The sequence below is a fragment of the Oncorhynchus tshawytscha genome, linkage group LG08 (assembly GCF_018296145.1).
Source record: "Oncorhynchus tshawytscha isolate Ot180627B linkage group LG08, Otsh_v2.0, whole genome shotgun sequence".
NCBI lineage: Eukaryota > Metazoa > Chordata > Actinopteri > Salmoniformes > Salmonidae > Oncorhynchus > Oncorhynchus tshawytscha.
In genome coordinates, this window is record NC_056436.1 from 2,785,778 (window position 1) to 2,809,015 (window position 23,238).

Below are 23,238 nucleotides of genomic sequence, written 5' to 3' on the forward strand. Positions count from 1 at the left end.
GTATAAATGAACAGAATATAAATGAACAGAATATAAATAAACAGTATAAATAAACAGTATAAATGAACAGAATATAAATGAACAGAATATAAATGAACAGAATATAAATGAACAGAATATAAATGAACAGTATAAATAAACAGAATATAAATGAACAGAATATAAATGAACAGTATATAAATGAACAGTATAAATAAACAGTATAAATAAACAGTATAAATGAACAGAATATAAATATAAATGAACAGAATATAAATAAACAGTATAAATGAACATATAAATGAACAGAATATAAATGAACAGAATATAAATGAACAGTATAAATATAAATAAATAAATAAACAGTATAAATGAACAGTATAAATAAATGAACAGATATAAATAATATAAATGAACAGAATATAAATGAACAGAATATAAATGAACAGAATATAAATGAACAGAATATAAATAAACAGTATATAAATAAACAGTATAAATAAACAGAATATAAATGAACAGAATATAAATAAACAGTATAAATGAACAGTATAAATGAACAGTATAAATAAACAGAATATAAATAAACAGAATATAAATGAACAGAATATAAATGAACAGAATATAAATGAACAGAATATAAATGAACAGAATATAAATGAACAGAATATAAATAAACAGAATATAAATGAACAGTATAAATGAACAGAATATAAATGAACAGAATATAAATGAACAGAATATAAATGAACAGTATATAAATGAACAGTATATAAATAAACAGTATAAATAAACAGTATAAATAAACAGTATAAATAAACAGTATAAATGAACAGAATATAAATGAACAGAATATAAATAAACAGTATAAATAAACAGTATAAATAAACAGAATATAAATGAACAGTATATAAATAAACAGAACAGTATAAATAAACAGTATAAATGAACAGAATATAAATGAACAGTATAAATAAACAGTATAAATAAACAGTATAAATGAACAGAATATAAATGAACAGTATATAAATGAACAGTATATAAATGAACAGTATAAGTATAAATAAACAGTATAAATAAACAGTATAAATAAACAGTATAAATAAACAGTATAAATAAACAGTATAAATAAACAGAAGTATAAATGAACAGAATATAAATGAACAGAATATAAATGAACAGTATAAATGAACAGAATATAAATGAACAGTATATAAATGAACAGTATAAATGAACAGTATAAATAAACAGTATAAATGAACAGTATAAATGAACAGTAAACATTACACTTCCAGAAGAAGAAAGACATTTCAGATGATCTATATACAGTGTTGTAATGGTCTGGAAATAGTTAACATAAACAGGTTGTATTTACAATGGTGTTTGTCCTTCACTGTTTGCCCTTTTCTTGTGGCAACAGGTCACAAATCTTGCTGCTGTGATGTCACACTGTGATATTTCACCCAATAGATATGGGAGTTTATCAAAATGTGGTTTATTTTCTAATTCTTTGTGGGTCTGTGTAATCTGAGGGAAATATGTCTCTCTAATATGGTCATACATTGGGCAGGAGGTTAGGAAGTGCAGCTCAGTTTCCACCTCATTTTGTGGGCAGTGAGTGAGCACATAGCCTGTCTTCTCTTGAGAGCCATGTCTGCCTACGGCGGAATATCTCAATAGCAAGGCTATGCTCACTGAGTCTGTACATAGTCAAAGCTTTCCTTAAGTTTGGGTCAGTCACAGTGTTCAGGTATTCTGCCACTGTGTACTCTCTGTTTAGGGCCAAATAGCATTCTAGTTTGGTCTGTTTTTTTTGTTAATTCTTTCCAATGTGTCAAGTAATTATCTTTTTGTTTTCTCATGATTTGGTTGGGTCTAATTGTGTTGCTGTCCTGGGGCTCTGTGGGGTCTGTTTGTGTACAGATCCCCAGGACCAGCTTGCCTCTCTCTCTCTCTCTCTCCTCCCTCTCTCTCCTCTCCGCTCTCTCTACCCTTTCTGTTATACAACTGTTTGTTTTCAGACCCATCTTTCTCAGGCTCTGTACTCTACTGTATATTGAATGATCTATAGTTTTGATAGCCATTGATCGGCTCCTGTGTGGCTCCTCAGATTCCAGCTGACTCTGCATCTTCAACCAGCACCTACACCCTCCCCTCGCATCGTGGCCCCTCCCACTCCAAGAAGGCAGTCAAACATGTCAGCAAAGGCGTACAGGCAGGTCAGTAACCCAGTATGTTCTGAAAATAACATGTAAAAAAGTATTTAGTCAGCCACCAATTGTGCAAGTTCTCCCACTTAAAATGAGAGAGGCCTGTAATTTTCATCATAGGTATACTTCAACTATGACAGACAAAATGAGGGAAAAAAATCCAGAAAATCACATTGTAGGATTGCACAATTTGTGGCTGACTAAATACTTTTTTTGCCCCACTGTACACTGAATAATAATATAAATGCAACACGCAACAATTTCAAATATTTTACTGAGTTACAGTTCACATAGTGTATTCAGACCCTTTGACTATTTCCACATTTTGTTACTTTACAGCCTCATTCTAAAATGGATTCAATTGTTTTTTCCCTCAACAATCTACACACAATAACCCATAATGACATCACAATAACCCATAATGACATCACAATACCCCATAATGACATCACAATACCCCATAATGACATCACAATACCCCATAATGACAAAGCAAAAACAGGTTTTTAGAAATTTTCGCAAATGTATGTAAAAATTAAATAAATATATTAAATCACATTTACGTAAGTATTCAGATCCTTTACTCAGTACTTTGTTGAATAACCTTTGGCAGCGATTATAGCCTTGAGTCTACAGCTTGGAATTCAGGCCAAAGAGTTTAATCTTGGTTTCATCAGACTAGAGAATCTTGTTTCTCATGGTCTGAGAGTCTTTAGGTGCCTTTTGGCAAACTCCAAGTGTGCTGTCATGTGCCTTTTACTGAGGAGGGGTTTCCGTCTGGCCTCTCTACCATAAAGTCCTGATTGGTGGAGTGCTGCAGAGATTGTTGTCCTTCTGGAAGGTTCTCCCGTCTCCACAGAGGAACTCTGGAGCTCTGTCATAGTGACCATTGGGTTCTTGGTCACCTTCCAGACCAAGACCCTTCTTCCCAAAATGCTCAGTTTGCCTTGGCGGCCAGCTCTAAGAGTCTTGGTGGCTTCTTCCATTTCAGAATGATGGAGGCCACTGTGTTCTTGGGGACCTTCAATGCTGCAGAAATGTTTTGGTACCCTTCCCCAGATATGTGACTCGACACAATCCTGTCTTGGAGCTCTACGGACAATTCCTTCCACCTCACTGCTTGGTTTTTGCTCTGACATGCACTGTCAACTGCAATTATCACAGGTGGACAACTTGTTTGTGCTTTGTCATTATGGGGCGTTGTGCGTAGATTGATGAGGGGAGAAAAATATTGAATACATTTTAGAATAAGGCTGTAACTAAAGGGGAAGGGGTCTGAATACTTTCCAAATGCACTGTATAAGGAATTCAGTCAATTGAAATATATTCATTAGGCCCTAATCTATGAATTTCACGTTACTGGGAATACAGATGTTGGTCACAGAGACCTAAAACCTCTTAAGGATCTGACCCTGTTTTTCAATTTTCTCCTAAAGTAACACACCCAAATCTAACTTCCTGTGGCTCCAGGACCTGAAACATATTCTTGGTATCATTTGAAAGGAAACACTTTTGACATTTGTGGAAATGTGAAATTAATGTCGGAGAATATATCACATTAGATCTGGTAAAAGGTAATACAAACCAACAAAAACATGCATTTTCATTTATTTGTTTATTTATTTTTATCATCTTTGAAATCCAAGCGAGGCCATAATATAATATTACAGTTTAGGCGTAATTTATATTTTGGCCACTAGCAGCAGCGTGTGTGTAAAGTTTCAGATTGATCGAGTGAAGAATTTGCAATACTGGACAATATGTTGCTACATTTTATCTCTGGGATCCTCAGGATGACCAATCAGAGCCAGATTACTGAATGTAAAGTACATTATTTACCTTCAGAGGTGAATGTATCAAACCAGTTGCCGTGACAAAAGTGTTCTGTTCCTCAAACAATAGCATAGTATTATTTCACTGTAATAGCTACTGTAAATTGGACAGTGCATTTACAGTAACACGAATTTAAGCTTTCTGCTCGTATAAGACATGTCTAGGTCCTGGAAAATTTGCTGTTACTTACAACTGTCATGCTAATCACATTAGCGCATGTTAGCTCAACTGTCCTATTGGCGGGAACTGGAACATGCTGTCGTACACGTCGATCCAGAGCATCCCAAACATGCTCAATGGGGTGACGTGTCTGGTGAGTACACAGGCCATGGAAGAACTGGGACGTTTTCAGCTTCCAGGAATTGTGTGCAGATCCTCGAGACATGGGGCCGTGCATTATCATGCTGAAACATGAGGTGATGGCGGTGGATGAATGGCACGATAATGAGCCTCAGGATCATCACGGTATCTCTGTGCATTCAAACTGCCATTGATAAAATGCAATTGTGTTTGTTGTCCGTAGTTTATGCCTGCCCATACCATAACCCCACCGCCACCATGGGGCACTCTGTTCACAAGGATGACATCAGCGAACCACTCGTCCACACAACGCCATACACGCTGTCTGCCATGTAGCCAGGATGAGATGTTATCTGCTCGGTACAGTTGAAACCGGGATTCATCCGTGAAGAGCTCACTTCTCCAACGTGCCAGTTCCCATCGAAGGTGAAGATTTTCCCACTGAAGTCGGTTACGACGCCCTACTACAGTCACGTCAAGACCCTGGTGAGGACGACGAACACGCAGATGAGCTTCCCTGAGACGGTTTCTGACAGTTTGTTCAGAAATTCTTCAGTTGTGCAAACCCACCGTTTCATCAGCTGTCCGGGTGGCTGATCTCAGATGATCCCACAGGAGAAGGAGCCGGGTGTGGAGGTCCTAGGCTGGCGTGGTTACACGTGGTCTGCTGTTGTGAGGCCGGTTGGACGTACCGTAAAATTCTCTAAAACAACATTGGAGGCGGCTTATCATAGAGAAATGAACTTTCAATCCTCTGGCAACAGATCTGGTGGACATTCCTGCAGTCAGCATGCAAACTGCACATTATAGAGTGGCCTTTTATTGTCCCCAGCACAAGGTGCACCTGTGTAATGATCATGCTGTTTAATCAGCTTCTTGATATGCCACACCTGTCAGGTGGACGTATTATCTTGGCAAAGGAGAAATGCTCACTAACAGGGATGTAAACAAATTTGTGCAGAAAATTTGAAATAAATAAGCTTTTTGTACTTATGGAACATTTGTGGGTTCTTTATCTCAGCTCATGAAACATGGGACCAACACTTTACATGTTGCGTTTTGATATTTTTGTTAAGTGTATAAACATTGAGGTGTGGAAGGAGTGGCTCAAACATGACCATCTCTCACTCTCCTCTCCGCAGGGGACCTGGAGATTGTGAGTAACGGAACACGTCGCCACACCCGAGACGTCGGCACAACGTTCCCCTCGCCAGGCTCAGCCAGGGGTGCCAGGGTGCTCCCCTCCTCACACTCTGGTAGCAAGAGGGGTAGAGCGGGGTACAGGAGCCCTCCTAAAACGCAGAGGAAGAGGAAGATGAGCCAACCCTCTGCCAGGCCCTACTACCCTCAAGGTACGGAGAACTGACATTTTACATTTTTAAACTCTGGAGCGCTCCAAATCAGTAACACAATACTAATACTAATTTAAAGGCAGAAACGAGCAATGTGCAGCGGGACTAGCTTCACTATTTGAAGCACCCTCCATTTGTCCTCAGAGCAGCCTCAATTCGTCAGGACATGGACTCTACAAGGTGTCGAAAGCGTTCCACAGGGATGTTGGCCCATGTTGACTCCAATGCTTCCCACAGTTGTGTCAAGTTGGCTGGATGTCCTTTGGGTGGTGGACCATTCTTGATACACACAGGAAACTGTTGAGCATGAAAAACCCAGCAGCGTTGCAGTTCTTGACACAAACCGGTGCGCCTGGCACCTACTACCATACCCTGTTCAAAGGCACTTAAATATGTTGTCTTGCCCATTCACCCTCTGAAGGACACACATACACAATCCATGTCTCAATTGTCTCAAGGCTTTAAAAGCCTACTTTAACCTGTCTCCTCCCCTTCATCGACACTGATTGAAGTGGATTTAACAAGTGACATCAATAAGGGATCCTATCTCTCACCTGGATTCACCTGGTCAGTGTATGTCATGGAAAGAGTAGGTGTTCCTAATGTTTTGTAGACTCAGTGTATATCTCCATGTATCGCTGTCTGATAAGAAGTGAGTACCATGCAGTTCTACCAACCTTATTGTTAGTGTCCGCCCTGAGATTGGAAGGTTATGAGTTCAATCCCTGGACGAGTCATACCACAGACCTGATGGGTCTCTTTTTGGCACTCAGCAGTAAGGAGATAGTTTAGGGCACTCGGCAGTAAGGAGATAGTTTAGGGCACTCGGCATTAAGGAGATAGTTTAGGGCACTCGGCAGTAAGGAGATAGTTTAGGGCACTCGGCATAGCTTTCACCTGGTCAGTGTACGTCATGGCATTAAGGAGATAGTGTGTCTTCCTGTCTGTTTCCTACTTCCAGGTGTGTCTTCCTGTCTGTTTCCTACTTCCAGGTGTGTCTTCCTGTCTGTTTCCTACTTCCAGGTGTGTCTTCATGTCTGTTTCCTACTTCTAGGTGTCTCTTCCTGTCTGTTTCCTACTTCTAGGTGTGTCTTCATGTCTGTTTCCTACTTCCAGGTGTCTCTTCCTGTCTGTTTACTACTTCCAGGTGTCTCTTCCTGTCTGTTTACTACTTCCAGGTGTCTCTTCCTGTCTGTTTACTACTTCCAGGTGTCTCTTCCTGTCTGTTTACTACTTCCAGGTGTCTCTTCCAGTCTGTTTACTACTTCCAGGTGTCTCTTCCAGTCTGTTTACTACTTCCAGGTGTCTCTTCCAGTCTGTTTACTACTTCCAGGTGTCTCTTCCAGTCTGTTTACTACTTCCAGGTGTCTCTTCCAGTCTGTTTACTACTTCCAGGTGTCTCTTCCAGTCTGTTTACTACTTCCAGGTGTCTCTTCCAGTCTGTTTACTACTTCCAGGTGTCTCTTCCAGTCTGTTTACTACTTCCAGGTGTCTCTTCCAGTCTGTTTACTACTTCCAGGTGTCTCTTCCAGTCTGTTTACTACTTCCAGGTGTCTCTTCCAGTCTGTTTACTACTTCCAGGTGTCTCTTCCAGTCTGTTTACTACTTCCAGGTGTCTCTTCCTGTCTGTTTACTACTTCCAGGTGTCTCTTCCTGTCTGTTTCCTACTTCCAGGTGTTTCGTCATGTCTGTTTCCTACTTCCAGGTGTATCCTGGTACATCCCTGCTGAGGACCTGAGAGCTGAGGGCAGGAAGGAGAACAAGCCGGAGCAGCAGCCTCACCAGGGCCCGGCCTGGTTTGAACCCTACAGCAGAACCACCCGGCCCTGGAGAGAACCACTCAGACAGAGACAAATACAGGACAGGTCTGTCTGTCTAATCTTAATCTACTATTTGTTTAAAAATGTATTGTTTTAAAAAAATCTTTCTTATTTTTTTATTATTCTATTGTATAGTTTAAGAACTTTGAACTGTTTTTTTTTGTGGTTATAAGAACTGTGCTGTGATTTGTCAGGGAGAGACTGACAGACAGACTACAGACCAATCAGCTGGAGGCTGACCGCGACAGACCCAGTGAGAGGCAGCACACCAAGCACAGCATCATCACCCCTCCTGGGCCTGAACCCACTGGCAACGCCCCCGCCGCCCTGGTCCGCATCTCTCTCCAGGTCTGGTTCACTACTCTGTGTTTCGCTGTGTCTGTTGCCTACCCTGTGTCTGTTGCCTACGCTGTGTCTGTTGCCTACGCTGTGTCTGTTGCCTACGCTGTGTCTGTTGCCTACTCTGTGTCGGTTGCCTACGATGTGTCTGTTGCCTACGATGTGTCTGTTGCCTACTCTGTGTCTGTTGCCTACGATGTGTCTGTTGCCTACGATGTGTCTGTTGCCTACGATGTGGCTGTTGCCTACGATGTGTCTGTTGCCTACCCTGTGTCTGTTGCCTGCCCTGTGTCTGTTGCCTGCCCTGTGTCTGTTGCCTACCCTGTGTCTGTTGCCTACTCTGTGTCTGTTGCCTACTCTGTGTCTGTTGCCTACCCTGTGTCTGTTGCCTACCCTTGTGTCTGTTGCCTACCTTGTGTCTGTTGCCTACCCTGTGTCTGTTGCCTACCCTGTGTCTGTTACATACTCTGTGTCTGTTGCCTACCCTGTGTCTGTTGCCTACCCTGTGTCTGTTGCCTACTCTGTGTCTGTTGCCCACTCTGTGTCTGTTGCCTACTGTGTCTGTTGCCTACTGTGTCTGTTGCCCCTCTGTGTCTGTTGCCTACGCTGTGTCTGTTGCCTACTGTGTCTGTTGCCTACTGTGTCTGTTGCCTACGATGTGTCTGTTGCCTACGATGTGTCTGTTGCCTACGATGTGTCTGTTGCCTACGATGTGGCTGTTGCCTACGATGTGTCTGTTACCTACCCTGTGTCTGTTGCCTGCCCTGTGTCTGTTGCCTACTCTGTGTCTGTTGCCTACTCTGTGTCTGTTGCCTACTCTGTGTCTGTTGCCTACTCTGTGTCTGTTGCCTACTCTGTGTCTGTTGCCTACCCTGTGTCTGTTGCCTACTACTGTGTCTGTTGCCTACCTTGTGTCTGTTGCCTACCCTGTGTCTGTTGCCTACCCTGTGTCTGTTGCCTACCCTGTGTCTGTTACATACTCTGTGTCTGTTGCCTACTCTGTGTCTGTTGCCTACAATGTGTCTGTTGCCTACTCTGTGTCTGTTGCCCACTCTGTGTCTGTTGCCTACTGTGTCTGTTGCCTACTGTGTCTGTTGCCTACTGTGTCTGTTACCTACGCTGTGTCTGTTGCCTACGCCGTGTCTGTTGCCTACGCTGTGTCTGTTACCTACTATGTGTCTGTTGCCTACGCTGTGTCTGTTGCCTACTCTGTGTCTGTTGCCTACTCTGTGTCTGTTGCCTACTCTGTGTCTGTTGCCTACTCTGTGTCTGTTGCCTACTCTGTGTCTGTTGCCTACCCTGTGTCTGTTCCTACTCCGTGTCTGTTACATACTCTGTGTCTGTTGCCTACGATGTGTCTGTTGTCTACGATGTGTCTGTTGCCTACCCTGTGTCTGTTACCTACTCTACGTCTGTTGCCTACTCTGTGTCTGTTGCCTACGATGTGTCTGTTGCCTACGATGTGTCTGTTGCCTACCCTGTGTCTGTTGCCTACTCTGTGTCTGTTGCCTACGCTGTGTCTGTTCCATACAATGTGTCTGTTGCCTACTATGTGTCTGTTGCCTACGGCGTGTCTGTTGCCTACTATGTGTCTGTTGCCTACTCTGTGTCTGTTACCTACTATGTGTCTGTTGCCTAGGCTGTGTCTGTTGCCTACTCTGTGTCTGTTGCCTGCTCTGTGTCTGTTGCCTACTCTGTGTCTGTTGCCTACGGCTGTGTCTGTTGCCTACGCTGTGTGCCTGCTTGTCTTACCTACGCTGTGTCTGTTGCCTACGCTGTGTCTGTTGCCTACGATGTGTCTGTTGCCTACGATGTGTCTGTTGCCTACGCTGTGTCTGTTGCCTACGACGTGTCTGTTGCCTGCGACGTGTCTGTTGCCTGCTCGTGTCTGTTGCCTACTCTGTGTCTGTTGCCTACTCTGTGTCTGTTGCCTACTATGTGTATGTTACCTACTCTGTGTCTGTTGCCTACGATGTGTCTGTTGCCTACGATGTGTCTGTTGCCTACGCTGTGTCTGTTGCCTACTCTGTGTCTGTTGCCTACTCTGTGTCTGGTGCCTACTCTGTGTCTGTTGCCTACTCTGTGTCTGTTGCCTACGATGTGTCTGTTGCCTACGCTGTGTCTGTTGCCTACTCTGTGTCTGTTGCCTACTCTGTGTCTGGTGCCTACTCTGTGTCTGTTGCCTACTATGTGTCTGTTGCCTACTCTGTGTCTGTTGCCTACTCTGTGTCTGTTGCCTACTCTGTGTCTGTTGCCTACTCTGTGTCTGTTGCCTGCGCCGTGTTGCCTACGTTGTTGGTCAAAGGTCAAACAAACTGCTCCTCTTCAACACGATTAAGCAGATCTAAAACCTGTTCTTCAACTCCTGTAGGAGGCTCTGGAGCTGCGTCGGCCAGAGTTTGTGTCTCGGTCTCGGGAGAGGGTGAAGCGTCTGGTGCTGCAGGTAGAGGAGAGGAAGCTGCAGGTCGTCTTCAGCAGAGAGAGAAACGAGCTCTTCAACCAACCCAGAAGACCAGGGAGACTGTCCCAACCCGCAGGTACCAACCCTCCCCCTAGTCTCCCAACCCGCAGGTACCAACCCTCCCCCAGTCTCCCAACCTGCAGGTACCAACCCTCCCCCAGTCTCCCAACCCGCAGGTACCAACCCTCCCCCAGTCTCCCAACCCGCAGGTACCAACCCTCCCCCAGTCTCCCAACCCGCAGGTACCAACCCCTCCCCCAGTCTCCCAACCCGCAGGTACCAGCCCTCCCCCAGTCTCCCAACCCGCAGGTACCAACCCTCCCCAGTCTCCCAACCCGCAGGTACCAACCCTCCCCCAGTCTCCCAACCCGCAGGTACCAACCCTCCCCCAGTCTCCCAACCCGCAGATACCAGCCCTCCCCCAGTCTCCCAACCTGCAGGTACCAACCCTCCCCCAGTCTCCCAACCTGCAGGTACCAACCCTCCCCCAGTCTCCCAACCCGCAGGTACCAACCCTCCCCCAGTCTCCCAACCCTCTTCCAACCACAATAGGTTTGTTAAACAGGTACCAACCCTCCCCCAGTCTCCCAACCTGCAGGTACCAACCCTCCCCCAGTCTCCCAACCCGCAGGTACCAACCCTCCCCCAGTCTCCCAACCCTCTTCCAACTTAACACAATAGGTTTGTTAAACAGGTACCAACCCTCCCCCTAGTCTCCCAACCCGCAGGTACCAACCCCTCCCCCAGTCTCCCAACCCGCAGGTACCAACCCTCCCCCAGTCTCCCAACCCGCAGGTACCAACCCTCCCCCAGTCTCCCAACCTGCAGGTACCAACCCTCCCCCAGTCTCCCAACCCGCAGATACCAACCCTCCCCCAGTCTCCCAACCCGCAGATACCAACCCTCCCCCAGTCTCCCAACCTGCAGGTACCAACCCTCCCCCAGTCTCCCAACCTGCAGGTACCAACCCTCCCCCAGTCTCCCAACCCGCAGGTACCAACCCTCCCCCCAGTCTCCCAAGTCTCCCAACTTAACACAATAGGTTTGTTAAACAGGTACCAACCCTCCCCCTAGTCTCCCAACCCGCAGATACCAACCCTCCCCCTAGTCTCCCAACCCGCAGGTACCAACCCTCCCCCAGTCTCCCAACCTGCAGGTACCAACCCTCCCCCAGTCTCCCAACCCTGCAGGTACCAACCCCCCCCCAGTCTCCCAACCTGCAGGTACCAACCCTCCCCCAGTCTCCCAACCCGCAGGTACCAACCCTCCCCCAGTCTCCCAACCCGCAGATACCAACCCTCCCCTAGTCTCCCAACCCGCAGATACCAACCCTCCCCCTAGTCTCCCAACCCGCAGATACCAACCCTCCCCCTAGTCTCCCAACCCGCAGATACCAACCCTCCCCTAGTCTCCCAACCCGCAGATACCAACCCTCCCCCTAGTCTCCCAACCCGCAGGTACCAACCCTCCCCTAGTCTCCCAACCCGCAGGTACCAACCCTCCCCTAGTCTCCCAACCCGCAGGTACCAACCCTCCCCCAGTCTCCCAACCCGCAGGTACCAACCCTCCCCCAGTCTCCCAACCCGCAGGTACCAACCCCTCCCCCAGTCTCCCAACCCGCAGGTACCAACCCTCCCCCAGTCTCCCAACCCGCAGGTACCAACCCTCCCCCCAGTCTCCCAACCTGCAGATTCAACAACTTAACACAATAGGTTTGTTAAACACGTCTGATTTGTACCGTCTTCTCTCCCAAGGCACAGCAGTGTTTCAAAGAGCCGTTCCCAAGAAGGAGATGGTGCTACGATCTAAACAGTAAGCCTGGATCGATGTCGCCTTTAATCACCTCTGCTTTTTAGCATTAAACATTTGTGCTTTTCATTTTGAATGAGGATGTCTCTCGTTTTAATCATTAACAAGTGGAAATACATGCAGGTTATTTTCCATAAACTTTTTACATTGTGGTTGTTTACCCTCTCGTAACCCCTCCCCTCTTCTGTTCCCCTCTCGTAACCCCTCCCCTCTTCCCCCTCTCGTAACCCCTCCCCTCTTCTGTTTACCCTTCGTAACCCCTCCCCTCTTCTGTTTCCCCTCTCGTAACCCCTCCCCTCTTCTGTTTCCCCTCTTAACCCCTCCCCTCTTCTGTTCCCCTCTGTAACCCCTCCCCTCTTCTGTTTACCCTCTCGTAACCCCTCCCCTCTTCTGTTTCCCCTCTCGTAACCCCTCCCCTCTTCTGTTTACCCTCTCGTAACCCCTCCCTCTTCTGTTTACCCTCTCGTAACCCCTCCCCTCTTCTGTTTCCCTCTCGAACCCCTCCCTCTTCTGTTTCTCACTCGTAACCCCTCCCCTCTTCTGTTTTACCCTCTCGTAACCCCTGCCCTCTTCTGTTTACCCTCTCGTAACCCCTCCCCTCTTCTGTTTTACCCTCTCGTAACCCCTCCCCTCTTCTGTTTTACCCTCTCGTAACCCCTCCCCTCTTCTGTTTCCCCTCTCGTAACCCCTCCCCTCTTCTGTTTCTCTCTCGTAACCCCTCCCTCTTCTGTTTTAACCCCTCCCCTCTTCTGTTTTTCTCGTAACCCCTCCCCTCTTCTGTTTCTCTCTGTAACCCCTCCCCTCTTCTGTTTACCCTCTCGTAACCCCTCCCCTCTTCTGTTTCTCTAAACCCCTCCCCTCTTCTGTTTACCCTCTCGTAACCCCCCCCTCTTCTGTTCCCTCTCGTAACCCCTCCCTCTTCTGTTTACCCTCTCGTTACCCCTCCCTCTTCTGTTTTACCCTCTCGTAACCCCTCCCCTCTTCTGTTTCTCTCTCGTAACCCCTCCCCTCTTCTGTTTACCCTCTCGTAACCCCTCCCCTCTTCTGTTTTACCCTCTCGTAACCCCTCCCCTCTTCTGTTTCTCTCTCGTAACCCCTCCCTCTTCTGTTTTACCCTCTCGTAACCCCTCCCCTCTTCTGTTTACCCTCTCGTAACCCCTCCCCTCTTCTGTTTACCCTCTCGTAACCCCTCCCCTCTTCTGTTTTACCCTCTCGTAACCCCTCCCTCTTCTGTTTCTCTCTCGTAACCCCTCCCTCTTCTGTTTTACCCTCTCGTAACCCCTCCCCTCTTCTGTTTCTCTCTCGTAACCCCTCCCCTCTTCTGTTTTACCCTCTCGTAACCCCTCCCCTCTTCTGTTTTACCCTCTCGTAACCCCTCCCTCTTCTGTTTCTCTCTCGTAACCCCTCCCCTCTTCTGTTTACCCTCTCGTAACCCCTCCCCTCTTCTGTTTACCCTCTCGTAACCCCTCCCCTCTTCTGTTTACCCTCTCGTAACCTCTCCCCTCTTCTGTTTTACCCTCTCGTAACCCCTCCCCTCTTCTGTTTCTCTCTCGTAACCCCTCCCCTCTTCTGTTTTACCCTCTCGTAACCCCTCCCCTCTTCTGTTTCTCTCTCGTAACCCCTCCCCTCTTCTGTTTTACCCTCTCGTAACCCCTCCCCTCTTCTGTTTCTCTCTTGTAACCCCTCCCCTCCGCTGTTTCTCTCTCGTAACCCCTCCCCTCTTCTGTTTCTCTCTCGTAACCCCTCCCCTCTTCTGTTCCCCTCTTGTAACTCCTCCCCTCTTCTGTTCCCCTCTCGTAACTCCTCCCCTCTTCTGTTCCCCTCTCGTAACCCCTCCCCTCGTCTGTTTACTCTCTCGTAACCCCTCCCGTCCTCTGTTTCCCTCTCGTAACCCCTCCCCTCCTCTGTTTCCCTCTCGCAACCCCTCCCCTCCTCTGTTTCCCTCCCGTAACCCCTCCCCTCCTCTGTTTCCCTCCCGTAACCCCTCCCCTCCTCTGTTTCTCTCCCGTGACCCCTCCCCTTTGTTCCCCTCTCGTAAACCCCACCTCCCCCCTTGTGCTATCAGACGGTCAGGTCAGGAACAGGAAGCAGGCTCTAACAACAGGGGGGCCAGGAGGAGGAGGTAGGTTACACAACATTGATAACCCTACCCCCCCACCCCCTGTGCTGTCAGACAGGGCAGGTACAGGAAGCAGACATTAACACTGAGACCAGACAGGAGGGACACAACTGACACTTAAACCAACTATCTAAAACCTAAAACTGACCCTTTACCTAAACCTAATTTAGATATGTTCTGGGGCGTCATGTGTGTCCTTATAGGAGGAGGTAAGTCACAGGTCAGACAGCATGCATGGATAACCCTGGTTCAAAAAGCCGCTTCACCAGCAATGTGTCTTGTGTCCGTCTTATCCTGCCATGGATTAACCAGGAGCCTATCCGTAAAGGTTTCCGAATGGTCTCCCCGACTCGTCAGGCTTCTGTCATCAGGCTTCTGTCACCAGGCTTCTGTCACCAGGCTTCTGTCACCAGGCTTCTGTCATCAGGCTTCTGTCATCAGGCTTCTGTCATCAGGCTTCTGTCATCAGGCTTCTGCCACCAGGCTTCTGCCACCAGGCTTCTGCCACCAGGCTTCTGTCACCAGGCTTCTGCCACCAGGCTTCTGTCATCAGGCTTCTGCCACCAGGCTTCTGCCACCAGGCTTCTGCCACCAGGCTTCTGCCACCAGGCTTCTGTCACCAGGCTTCTGCCACCAGGCTTCTGTCATCAGGCTTCTGCCACCAGGCTTCTGCCACCAGGCTTCTGTCATCAGGCTTCTGCCACCAGGCTTCTGTCACCAGGCTTCTGTCATCAGGCTTCTGCCACCAGGCTTCTGCCACCAGGCTTCTGCCACCAGGCTTCTGCCACCAGGCTTCTGCCACCAGGCTTCTGCCACCAGGCTTCTGTCACCAGGCTTCTGCCACCAGGCTTCTGTCACCAGGCTTCTGCCACCAGGCTTCTGTCACCAGGCTTCTGCCACCAGGCTTCTGTCATCAGGCTTCTGCCACCAGGCTTCTGCCACCAGGCTTCTGCCACCAGGCTTCTGTCACCAGGCTTCTGCCACCAGGCTTCTGTCATCAGGCTTCTGCCACCAGGCTTCTGCCACCAGGCTTCTGTCATCAGGCTTCTGCCACCAGGCTTCTGTCACCAGGCTTCTGTCATCAGGCTTCTGCCACCAGGCTTCTGCCACCAGGCTTCTGCCACCAGGCTTCTGTCACCAGGCTTCTGTCACCAGGCTTCTGTCACCAGGCTTCTGCCACCAGGCTTCTGTCACCAGGCTTCTGTCACCAGGCTTCTGCCACCAGGCTTCTGCCACCAGGCTTCTGCCACCAGGCTTCTGTCACCAGGCTTCTGTCACCAGGCTTCTGCCACCAGGCTTCTGTCACCAGGCTTCTGTCACCAGGCTTCTGCCACCAGGCTTCTGCCATCAGGCTTCTGTCATCAGGCTTCTGTCATCAGGCTTCTGTCACCAGGCTTCTGCCACCAGGCTTCTGCATTATTCACAGTTCACATGGGCCTCCCTGCAGTGCATACTGCATGTATCCATCCCCTTTACCAAAGAGCTGCCTCTTGTCCGGTTCACCGAAGACACGCCCCTCCAAACATTATTGGAATGATCCCGTCCTATCAGGCCACATCAACAGGAGTCCTGGGGTGTCTCTGTCTTATTGAGAACAGGTCCTCACACAATACACTTTACAGGAGCCTATGTGTAAAGACGTCCTCAGGACAAATGTTGACTGTCGACACGCCAAACATTTTTACTGTTGTTAGCACTCGTTACTGTAGCCTATGCTATTTAGTAAACTGTAGTATCAATCCACAATGGACTAGAATATTCCGTGGCCCCAGAGACCGTCAATAACCTGCAGAACTGGAGACAATGGCACGCGTTGATTGGCCAAGCCCTCGTCACACTCCAATTTATTTATGAATCGAAATCCAGCCGTTTCTCCCCACCGCCGCCAGCTATTGTGCTCATAATTCCTGCTGTGAAAATAGCCAAAGTATTTCTGACACACCAACTGGACCTACAGGGCATTCTGAAAGTATTCAGACCCCTTCTTGACTTTTTCCACACTTTGTTACATTACAGCCTTATTCTAAAATGGATGAAATCAATAAAATATCCTCAGCAATCTACACACAATACCCCATAATGACATCACAATACCCCATAATGACATCACAATACCCCATAATGACATCACAATACCCCATAATGACATCACAATACCCCATAATGACAAAACAAAAACAGGTTTTTAAAAATATAAATAAAAAACACATACCTTATTTACATAAGTATTCAGACCCTTTGATATGAGACTCAAAATGGAGCTCAGGTACATCCTGTTTCCATTGATCATCCTTGAGATGTTTCTACAACTTGTTTGGAGTCCACCTGTGGTAAATTCAATTGATTGGACATGATTTGGAAAGGCACACACCTGTCTATATAATGTCCCACAGTTAACACTGCATGTCAGAGCAAAAGCCAAGCCACGAGGTCAAAGGACTTGTCCGTGGAGCTCTGAGACAGGATTGTGTCGAGGCACAGATCTGGGGAAGGGTACCAAAACATTTCTGCAGCATTGAAGGTCCCCAAGAACACAGTGGCCTCCATCATTCTTAAATGGAAGAAGTTTGGAACCACCAAGACTCTTCCAAGAGCTGGCCATACTGAGAAATCGGGGGAGAAAGGCCTTGGTCAGGGAGGTGACCAAGAACCCAATGGTCACTATGACAGAGCTCTAGAGTTCCTCTGTGGAGATGAGAACCTTCCAGAAGGACAACCATCTCTGTAGCACTCCACCAATCTGGCCTTTATGGTAGAGTGGCCAGACGGAAGCCACTCCTCAGTAAAAGGCACATGACAGCCGGCTTGGAGTTTGCAAAAGGCACCTAAAGGACTCTCAGACCATGAGAAACAAGATTCTCTGCTCTGATGAAACATGGCACCGTCCCTACGGTGAAACATGGTGGCAGCATCATGCTGTGGGGATGTTTTTCAGAGGCAGGGACTGGGAGACTAGTCAGGATCGAGGGAAAGATGAACGGAACAAAGTACAGAGAAAACCTTCTCCAGAGCGCTCAGGACCTCAGACCGGGGCAAAGGTTCACCTTCCAACAGGACAAGGACCCCTAGCACACAGCCAAGACAACGCCCCCCCCCCATCCAAGCTGACAGGGCTTGAGAGGATCTGCAGAGAAGAATAGGAGAATCTCCCCAAATACAGGTGTGCCAAGCTTGTAGCATCATACCCAAGAAGACTTGAGTCTGTAATCGCTGCCAAAGGTGTTTCAACAAAGTACTGAGTAAAGGGTCTGAATACTTATGTAAATGTGATATTTCAGTTTTTTTTTAACCCATTTGCAAAAATGTATATAACCTGTTTTTGCTTTGTCATTATGGGGTGTTGTGATGTCGTTATGGGGTATTATGATGTCGTTATGGGGTGTCGTGATGTCATTATGGGGTATTATGATGTCGTTATGGGGTGTTGTGATGTCGTTATGGGGTGTTGTGATGTCGTTATGGGGTATTGTGATGTCGTTATGGGGTGTTGTGATGTCGTTATGGGGTGTTGTGATGTCGTTATGGGGTGTTGTGATGTCGTTATGGGGTATTGTGATGTCATTATGGGGTGTTGTGATGTCATTATGGGGTGTTGTGATGTCATTATGGGGTGTTGTGATGTCATTATGGGGTGTTGTGATGTCGTTATGGGGTGTTGTGATGTCGTTATGGGGTGTTGTGATGTCGTTATGGGGTGTTGTGATGTCGTTATGGGGTGTTGTGATGTCGTTATGGGGTGTTGTGATGTCGTTATGGGGTGTTGTGATGTCGTTATGGGGTGTTGTGATGTCGTTATGGGGTGTTGTGATGTCGTTATGGGGTGTTGTGATGTCGTTATGGGGTGTTGTGATGTCGTTATGGGGTGTTGTGATGTCGTTATGGGGTGTTGTGATGTCATTATGGGGTGTTGTGATGTCATTATGGGGTGTTGTGATGTCGTTATGGGGTGTTGTGATGTCATTATGGGGTGTTGTGATGTCATTATGGGGTGTTGTGATGTCGTTATGGGGTGTTGTGATGTCGTTATGGGGTGTTGTGTGGAGATCCATTTTAGAATAAATCTGTAACGTGACAAAACGTAGAAAAAGTCAAGAGGTCTAAATACTTTCAGAATGAACTGTATATTGCTACTGCTAGCGCTAATGAACTGTATAGGCTACTGCTAGCGCTAATGAACTGTATATTGCTACTGCTAGCGCTAATGAACTGTATATTGCTACTGCTAGCGCTAATGAACTGTATATTGCTACTGCTAGCGCTAATGAACTGTATATTGCTACTGCTAGCGCTAATGAACTGTATATTGCTACTGCTAGCGCTAATGAACTGTATAGGCCTGCTAGCGCTAATGAACTGTATATTGCTACTGCTAGCGCTAATGAACTGTATATTGCTACTGCTAGCGCTAATGAACTGTATATTGCTACTGCTAGCGCTAATGAACTGTATATTGCTACTGCTAGCGCTAATGAACTGTATATTGCTACTGCTAGCGCTAATGAACTGTATATTGCTACTGCTAGCGCTAATGAACTGTATATTGCTACTGCTAGCGCTAATGAACTGTATATTGCTACTGCTAGCGCTAATGAACTGTATAGGCTAAGACTCAACGCTAAGACTCGACGCTAAGACTTAGCCCTGCCTTAGCCTTGCCTTAGCCCTGCCTTAGCCTTGCCTTAGCCTTGCCTTAGCCCTGCCTTAGCCTTGACTTAGCCTTGCCTTAGCTTTGACTTAGCCTTGCCTTAGCCCTGCCTCAGCCCTGCCTCAGCCCTGCCTTAGCCCTGCCTCAGCCTAGCCTTAGCCCTGCCTTAGCCTTGCCTTAGCCCTGCCTTAGCCCTGCCTTAACCTTGACTTAGCCTTGCCTTGCCTTGCCTTAGCCTTGCCTCAGCCCTGCCTTAGCCTTGCCTTAGCCCTGCCTCAGCCCTGCCTTAGCCCTGCCTCAGCCCTGCCTTAGCCTAGCCTTAGCCCTGCCTTAGCCCTGCCTTAGCCTTGACTTAGCCTTGCCTTAGCCTTGCCTTAGCTTTGACTTAGCCCTGCCTCAGCCCTGCCTCAGCCTAGCCTTAGCCCTGCCTTAGCCCTGCCTTAGCTTTGACTTAGCCTTGCCTTAGCCTTGCCTTAGCTTTGACTTAGCCCTGCCTTAGCCTTGCCTTGCCTCAGCCCTGCCTTAGCCCTGCCTCAGCCTAGCCTTAGCCCTGCCTTAGCCTTGACTTAGCCCTGCCTTAGCCTTGCCTTAGCCCTGCCTTAGCCCTGCCTTAGCCCTGCCTTAGCCTTGCCTTAGCCCTGCCTTAGCCTTGCCTTAGCCCTAGCCTTAGCCCTGCCTTAGCCCTGCCTTAGCCTTGACTTAGCCCTGCCTTAGCCTTGCCTTAGCCCTGCCTTAGCCTTGCCTTAGCCCTGCCTTAGCCCTAGCCTTAGCCTTGCCTCAGCCCTGCCTTAGCCCTGCCTCAGCCTAGCCTTAGCCCTGCCTTAGCCTAGCCTTAGCCCTGCCTTAGCCCTGCCTTAGCCCTGCCTTAGCCCTGCCTTAGCCTTGCCTTAGCCCTGCCTTAGCCCTAGCCTTAGCCCTGCCTTAGCCTTGCCTTAGCCTTAGCCTTGCCTCAGCCCTGCCTTAGCCTTGCCTTAGCCCTGCCTCAGCCCTGCCTTAGCCCTGCCTCAGCCCTGCCTTAGCCTAGCCTTAGCCCTGCCTTAGCCCTGCCTTAGCCTTGACTTAGCCTTGCCTTAGCCTTGCCTTAGCTTTGACTTAGCCCTGCCTCAGCCCTGCCTCAGCCTAGCCTTAGCCCTGCCTTAGCCCTGCCTTAGCCCTGCCTTAGCTTTGACTTAGCCTTGCCTTAGCTTTGACTTAGCCCTGCCTTAGCCTTGCCTTAGCCCTAGCCTTAGCCTTGCCTCAGCCCTGCCTTAGCCCTGCCTCAGCCTAGCCTTAGCCTTAGCCCTGCCTCAGCCTAGCCTTAGCCCTGCCTTAGCCTTGCCTTAGCCCTGCCTTAGCCCTGCCTTAACCTTGACTTAGCCTTGCCTTGCCTTGCCTTAGCCTTGCCTCAGCCCTGCCTTAGCCTTGCCTTAGCCCTGCCTCAGCCCTGCCTTAGCCCTGCCTCAGCCCTGCCTTAGCCTAGCCTTAGCCCTGCCTTAGCCCTGCCTTAGCCTTGACTTAGCCTTGCCTTAGCCTTGCCTTAGCTTTGACTTAGCCCTGCCTCAGCCCTGCCTCAGCCTAGCCTTAGCCCTGCCTTAGCCCTGCCTTAGCTTTGACTTAGCCTTGCCTTAGCCTTGCCTTAGCTTTGACTTAGCCCTGCCTTAGCCTTGCCTTGCCTCAGCCCTGCCTTAGCCCTGCCTCAGCCTAGCCTTAGCCCTGCCTTAGCCTTGACTTAGCCCTGCCTTAGCCCTGCCTTAGCCTTGCCTTAGCCCTGCCTTAGCCCTGCCTTAGCCCTGCCTTAGCCCTGCCTTAGCCTTGCCTTAGCCCTAGCCTTAGCCCTGCCTTAGCCCTGCCTTAGCCTTGACTTAGCCCTGCCTTAGCCTTGCCTTAGCCCTGCCTTAGCCTTGCCTTAGCCCTGCCTTAGCCTTAGCCTTAGCCTGCCTCAGCCCTGCCTTAGCCCTGCCTCAGCCCTGCCTCAGCCCTAGCCTTAGCCCTGCCTTAGCCCTAGCCTTAGCTGCCTTAGCCTTGAAAGCCCTCTTAGCCCTGAGCCTTGCCTTAGCCCTGCCTCAGCCCTAGCCTTAGTTTAGCCTTGCCTAGCCTTAGCCTTGCCTCAGCCCTGCCTTAGCCTTGCCAGCCCTGCCTCAGCCCTGCCTAGCCCTGCCCCAGCCCTGCCTCAGCCCTAGCCTTAGCCTAGCCTTAGCCCTGCCTTAGCCCTGCCTTAGCCTGACTGACTTAGCCTTGCCTTAGCCTTGCCTTAGCTTTGACTTAGCCCTGCCTCAGCCCTGCCTCAGCCTAGCCTTAGCCCTGCCTTAGCCCTGCCTTAGCCCTGCCTTAGCTTTGACTTAGCCTTGCCTTAGCTTTGACTTAGCCCTGCCTTAGCCTTGCCTTAGCCCTAGCCTTAGCCTTGCCTCAGCCCTGCCTTAGCCCTGCCTCAGCCTAGCCTTAGCCTTAGCCCTGCCTTAGCCTTGACTTAGCCCTGCCTTAGCCTTGCCTTAGCCCTGCCTTAGCCCTAGCCTTAGCCCTGCCTTAGCCCTGCCTTAGCCTTGCCTTAGCCTTGCCTTAGGGCCCTGCCTTAGCCCTGCCTTAGCCTTGCCTTAGCCCTAGCCTTAGCCCTGCCTTAGCCCTGCCTTAGCCTTGACTTAGCCCTGCCTTAGCCTTAGCCCAAGGAGTGCTGCTGGAAAAATCAAGAGTTGCTGCTGGTCAGAATACAGTTATAATATGCTGGACAACCTAATGATTCATACTCATGATTATATCTGGGCAGGTAATGTTTATCTATCTCCCCTCTCCTCCCCCTCTCTCATCTCTCCCCTGTCATCTCCCCCCCTCCTCTCTCCCCATCAGGATGTATGAGCAGCTGCCAGAGGTGCAGAGGAGGAGAGAGGAGGAGAAGAGGAGAGAGGAGTACCGCTCTTACAGACTCAACGCTCAGCTCTACAACAAGGTAGTAGTTCAAACCCACAACTCTACCGCATGGGTCCTGGTCAACAGTAGTGTACTATATAGGGTCCTGGTCTACAGTAGTGTACTATATAGGGTCCTGGTCAACAGTAGTGTACTATATAGGGCCCTGGTCAACAGTAGTGTACTATATAGGGTCCTGGTCAACAGTAGTGTACTATATAGGGTCCTGGTCAACAGTAGTGTTCTATATAGGGTCCTGGTCTACAGTAGTGTACTATATAGGGTCCTGGTCAACAGTAGTGTACTATATAGGGACCTGGACTACAGTAGTGTTCTATATAGGGTCCTGGTCAACAGTAGTGTTCTATATAGGGAATAGGGCCCTGGTCTACAGTAGTGTACTATATAGGGTCCTGGTCAACAGTAGTGTACTATATAGGGTCCTGGACTACAGGACAGCAGCAGTAGTATATAATGACTACAGGACAGCAGTGTTAGTATATTGTTTGTATCGAATTGAATATTATGTATATTAGGTTGTTATATTAGGTTGTCCAGCATATGTATACATGTAAACTAGTATAGAATGTATTTTAAATTCTTTAGGAGTTTCCTCAGTGTGAATGAATCAGCCGTAGTGAATGAATCAAACGTAGTGAATGAATCAACTGTAGTGAATGAATCAACTGTAGTGAATGAATCAACTGTAGTGAATGAATCAGCCGTAGTGAATGAATCAACCGTAGTGAATGAATCAAACGTAGTGAATGAGTCAACTGTAGTGAATGAATCAACTGTAGTGAATGAATCCTTTGTGTTGCAGAGAATCACCAACAGAGTCCTGGGCAGACAAACACCCTGGCAGTGAGCGCCTAGGAGGACTTTTACACTTGATTCCGTGTACGTGTGCTGTGGAATAAAATACAATGTAGTTCAATTGTTTACATTTTCTAACGTTTTATTCCGATCTGCTTCCATTTTGTTCACCTTTTTTAACAAATTATGAAGTAAATTTAAAAAAAGTAAATAATTTGTCTGTTTCTAAAGAGACAGGGTCGTAATTGGTGTGTATTTAAATACTTATTATTATAGTCTTTTTATGACCAAAATATAAATAAACATGCTTTCTACACTCTAGCTGCTGTCTGTTTGTCCCAACCTTGTGTTAGGCAGAAAGCAGAATACAAAACAGTGTAGTCATTCCCTCAAGTTCTCCCGCAAAGAAATCAATCAGGCAAAATGTCAGTATAGAGACAAAGTGGAGTCTCAATTCAACGGCTCAGACACGAGACGTATGTTGGCAGGCGTCATGACTGGCCTGTTCGGGTCAGGTTACCACGGACCACAGTCCTACAGAGATATTTATTTGTGACACCTCGCGTGTGTAAATCTTAAGGCAGCAGACAGAATCCAGGGTCTAAAGACATTACAAAAATAAAACCAGCCCTGTTGCGGACACCGTCTCGCTTCCGGATAAGCTAAACACCTTCT

The 23,238-nt window shown here is 48.1% G+C and overlaps 1 protein-coding gene across 3 annotated transcripts in view; it reads left to right on the plus strand.

The window, feature by feature from the left end:
• The window catches only part of LOC112235578 (Alstrom syndrome protein 1 homolog), a 30,004-nt gene extending 7,120 nt beyond the window's left edge, over positions 1 to 22,884 (plus strand). Inside the window, exons 5-13 of one of the 3 annotated variants that reach the window (XM_042325058.1) lie at positions 2,090 to 2,198; positions 5,465 to 5,674; positions 7,380 to 7,539; positions 7,689 to 7,842; positions 10,205 to 10,370; positions 12,049 to 12,106; positions 14,169 to 14,225; positions 21,688 to 21,787; positions 22,571 to 22,884. In XM_042325058.1, the coding sequence (XP_042180992.1) occupies positions 2,090 to 2,198; positions 5,465 to 5,674; positions 7,380 to 7,539; positions 7,689 to 7,842; positions 10,205 to 10,370; positions 12,049 to 12,106; positions 14,169 to 14,225; positions 21,688 to 21,787; positions 22,571 to 22,615 (1,059 nt within the window). In that variant the 3' untranslated portion in view covers positions 22,616 to 22,884. The remainder of the gene's footprint in view (positions 1 to 2,089; positions 2,199 to 5,464; positions 5,675 to 7,379; positions 7,540 to 7,688; positions 7,843 to 10,204; positions 10,371 to 12,048; positions 12,107 to 14,168; positions 14,226 to 21,687; positions 21,788 to 22,570) is intronic. The other 2 variants (XM_042325059.1, XM_042325060.1) reach the window with 2 other exon arrangements.
• Positions 22,885 to 23,238: the final 354 nt, after the last annotated feature.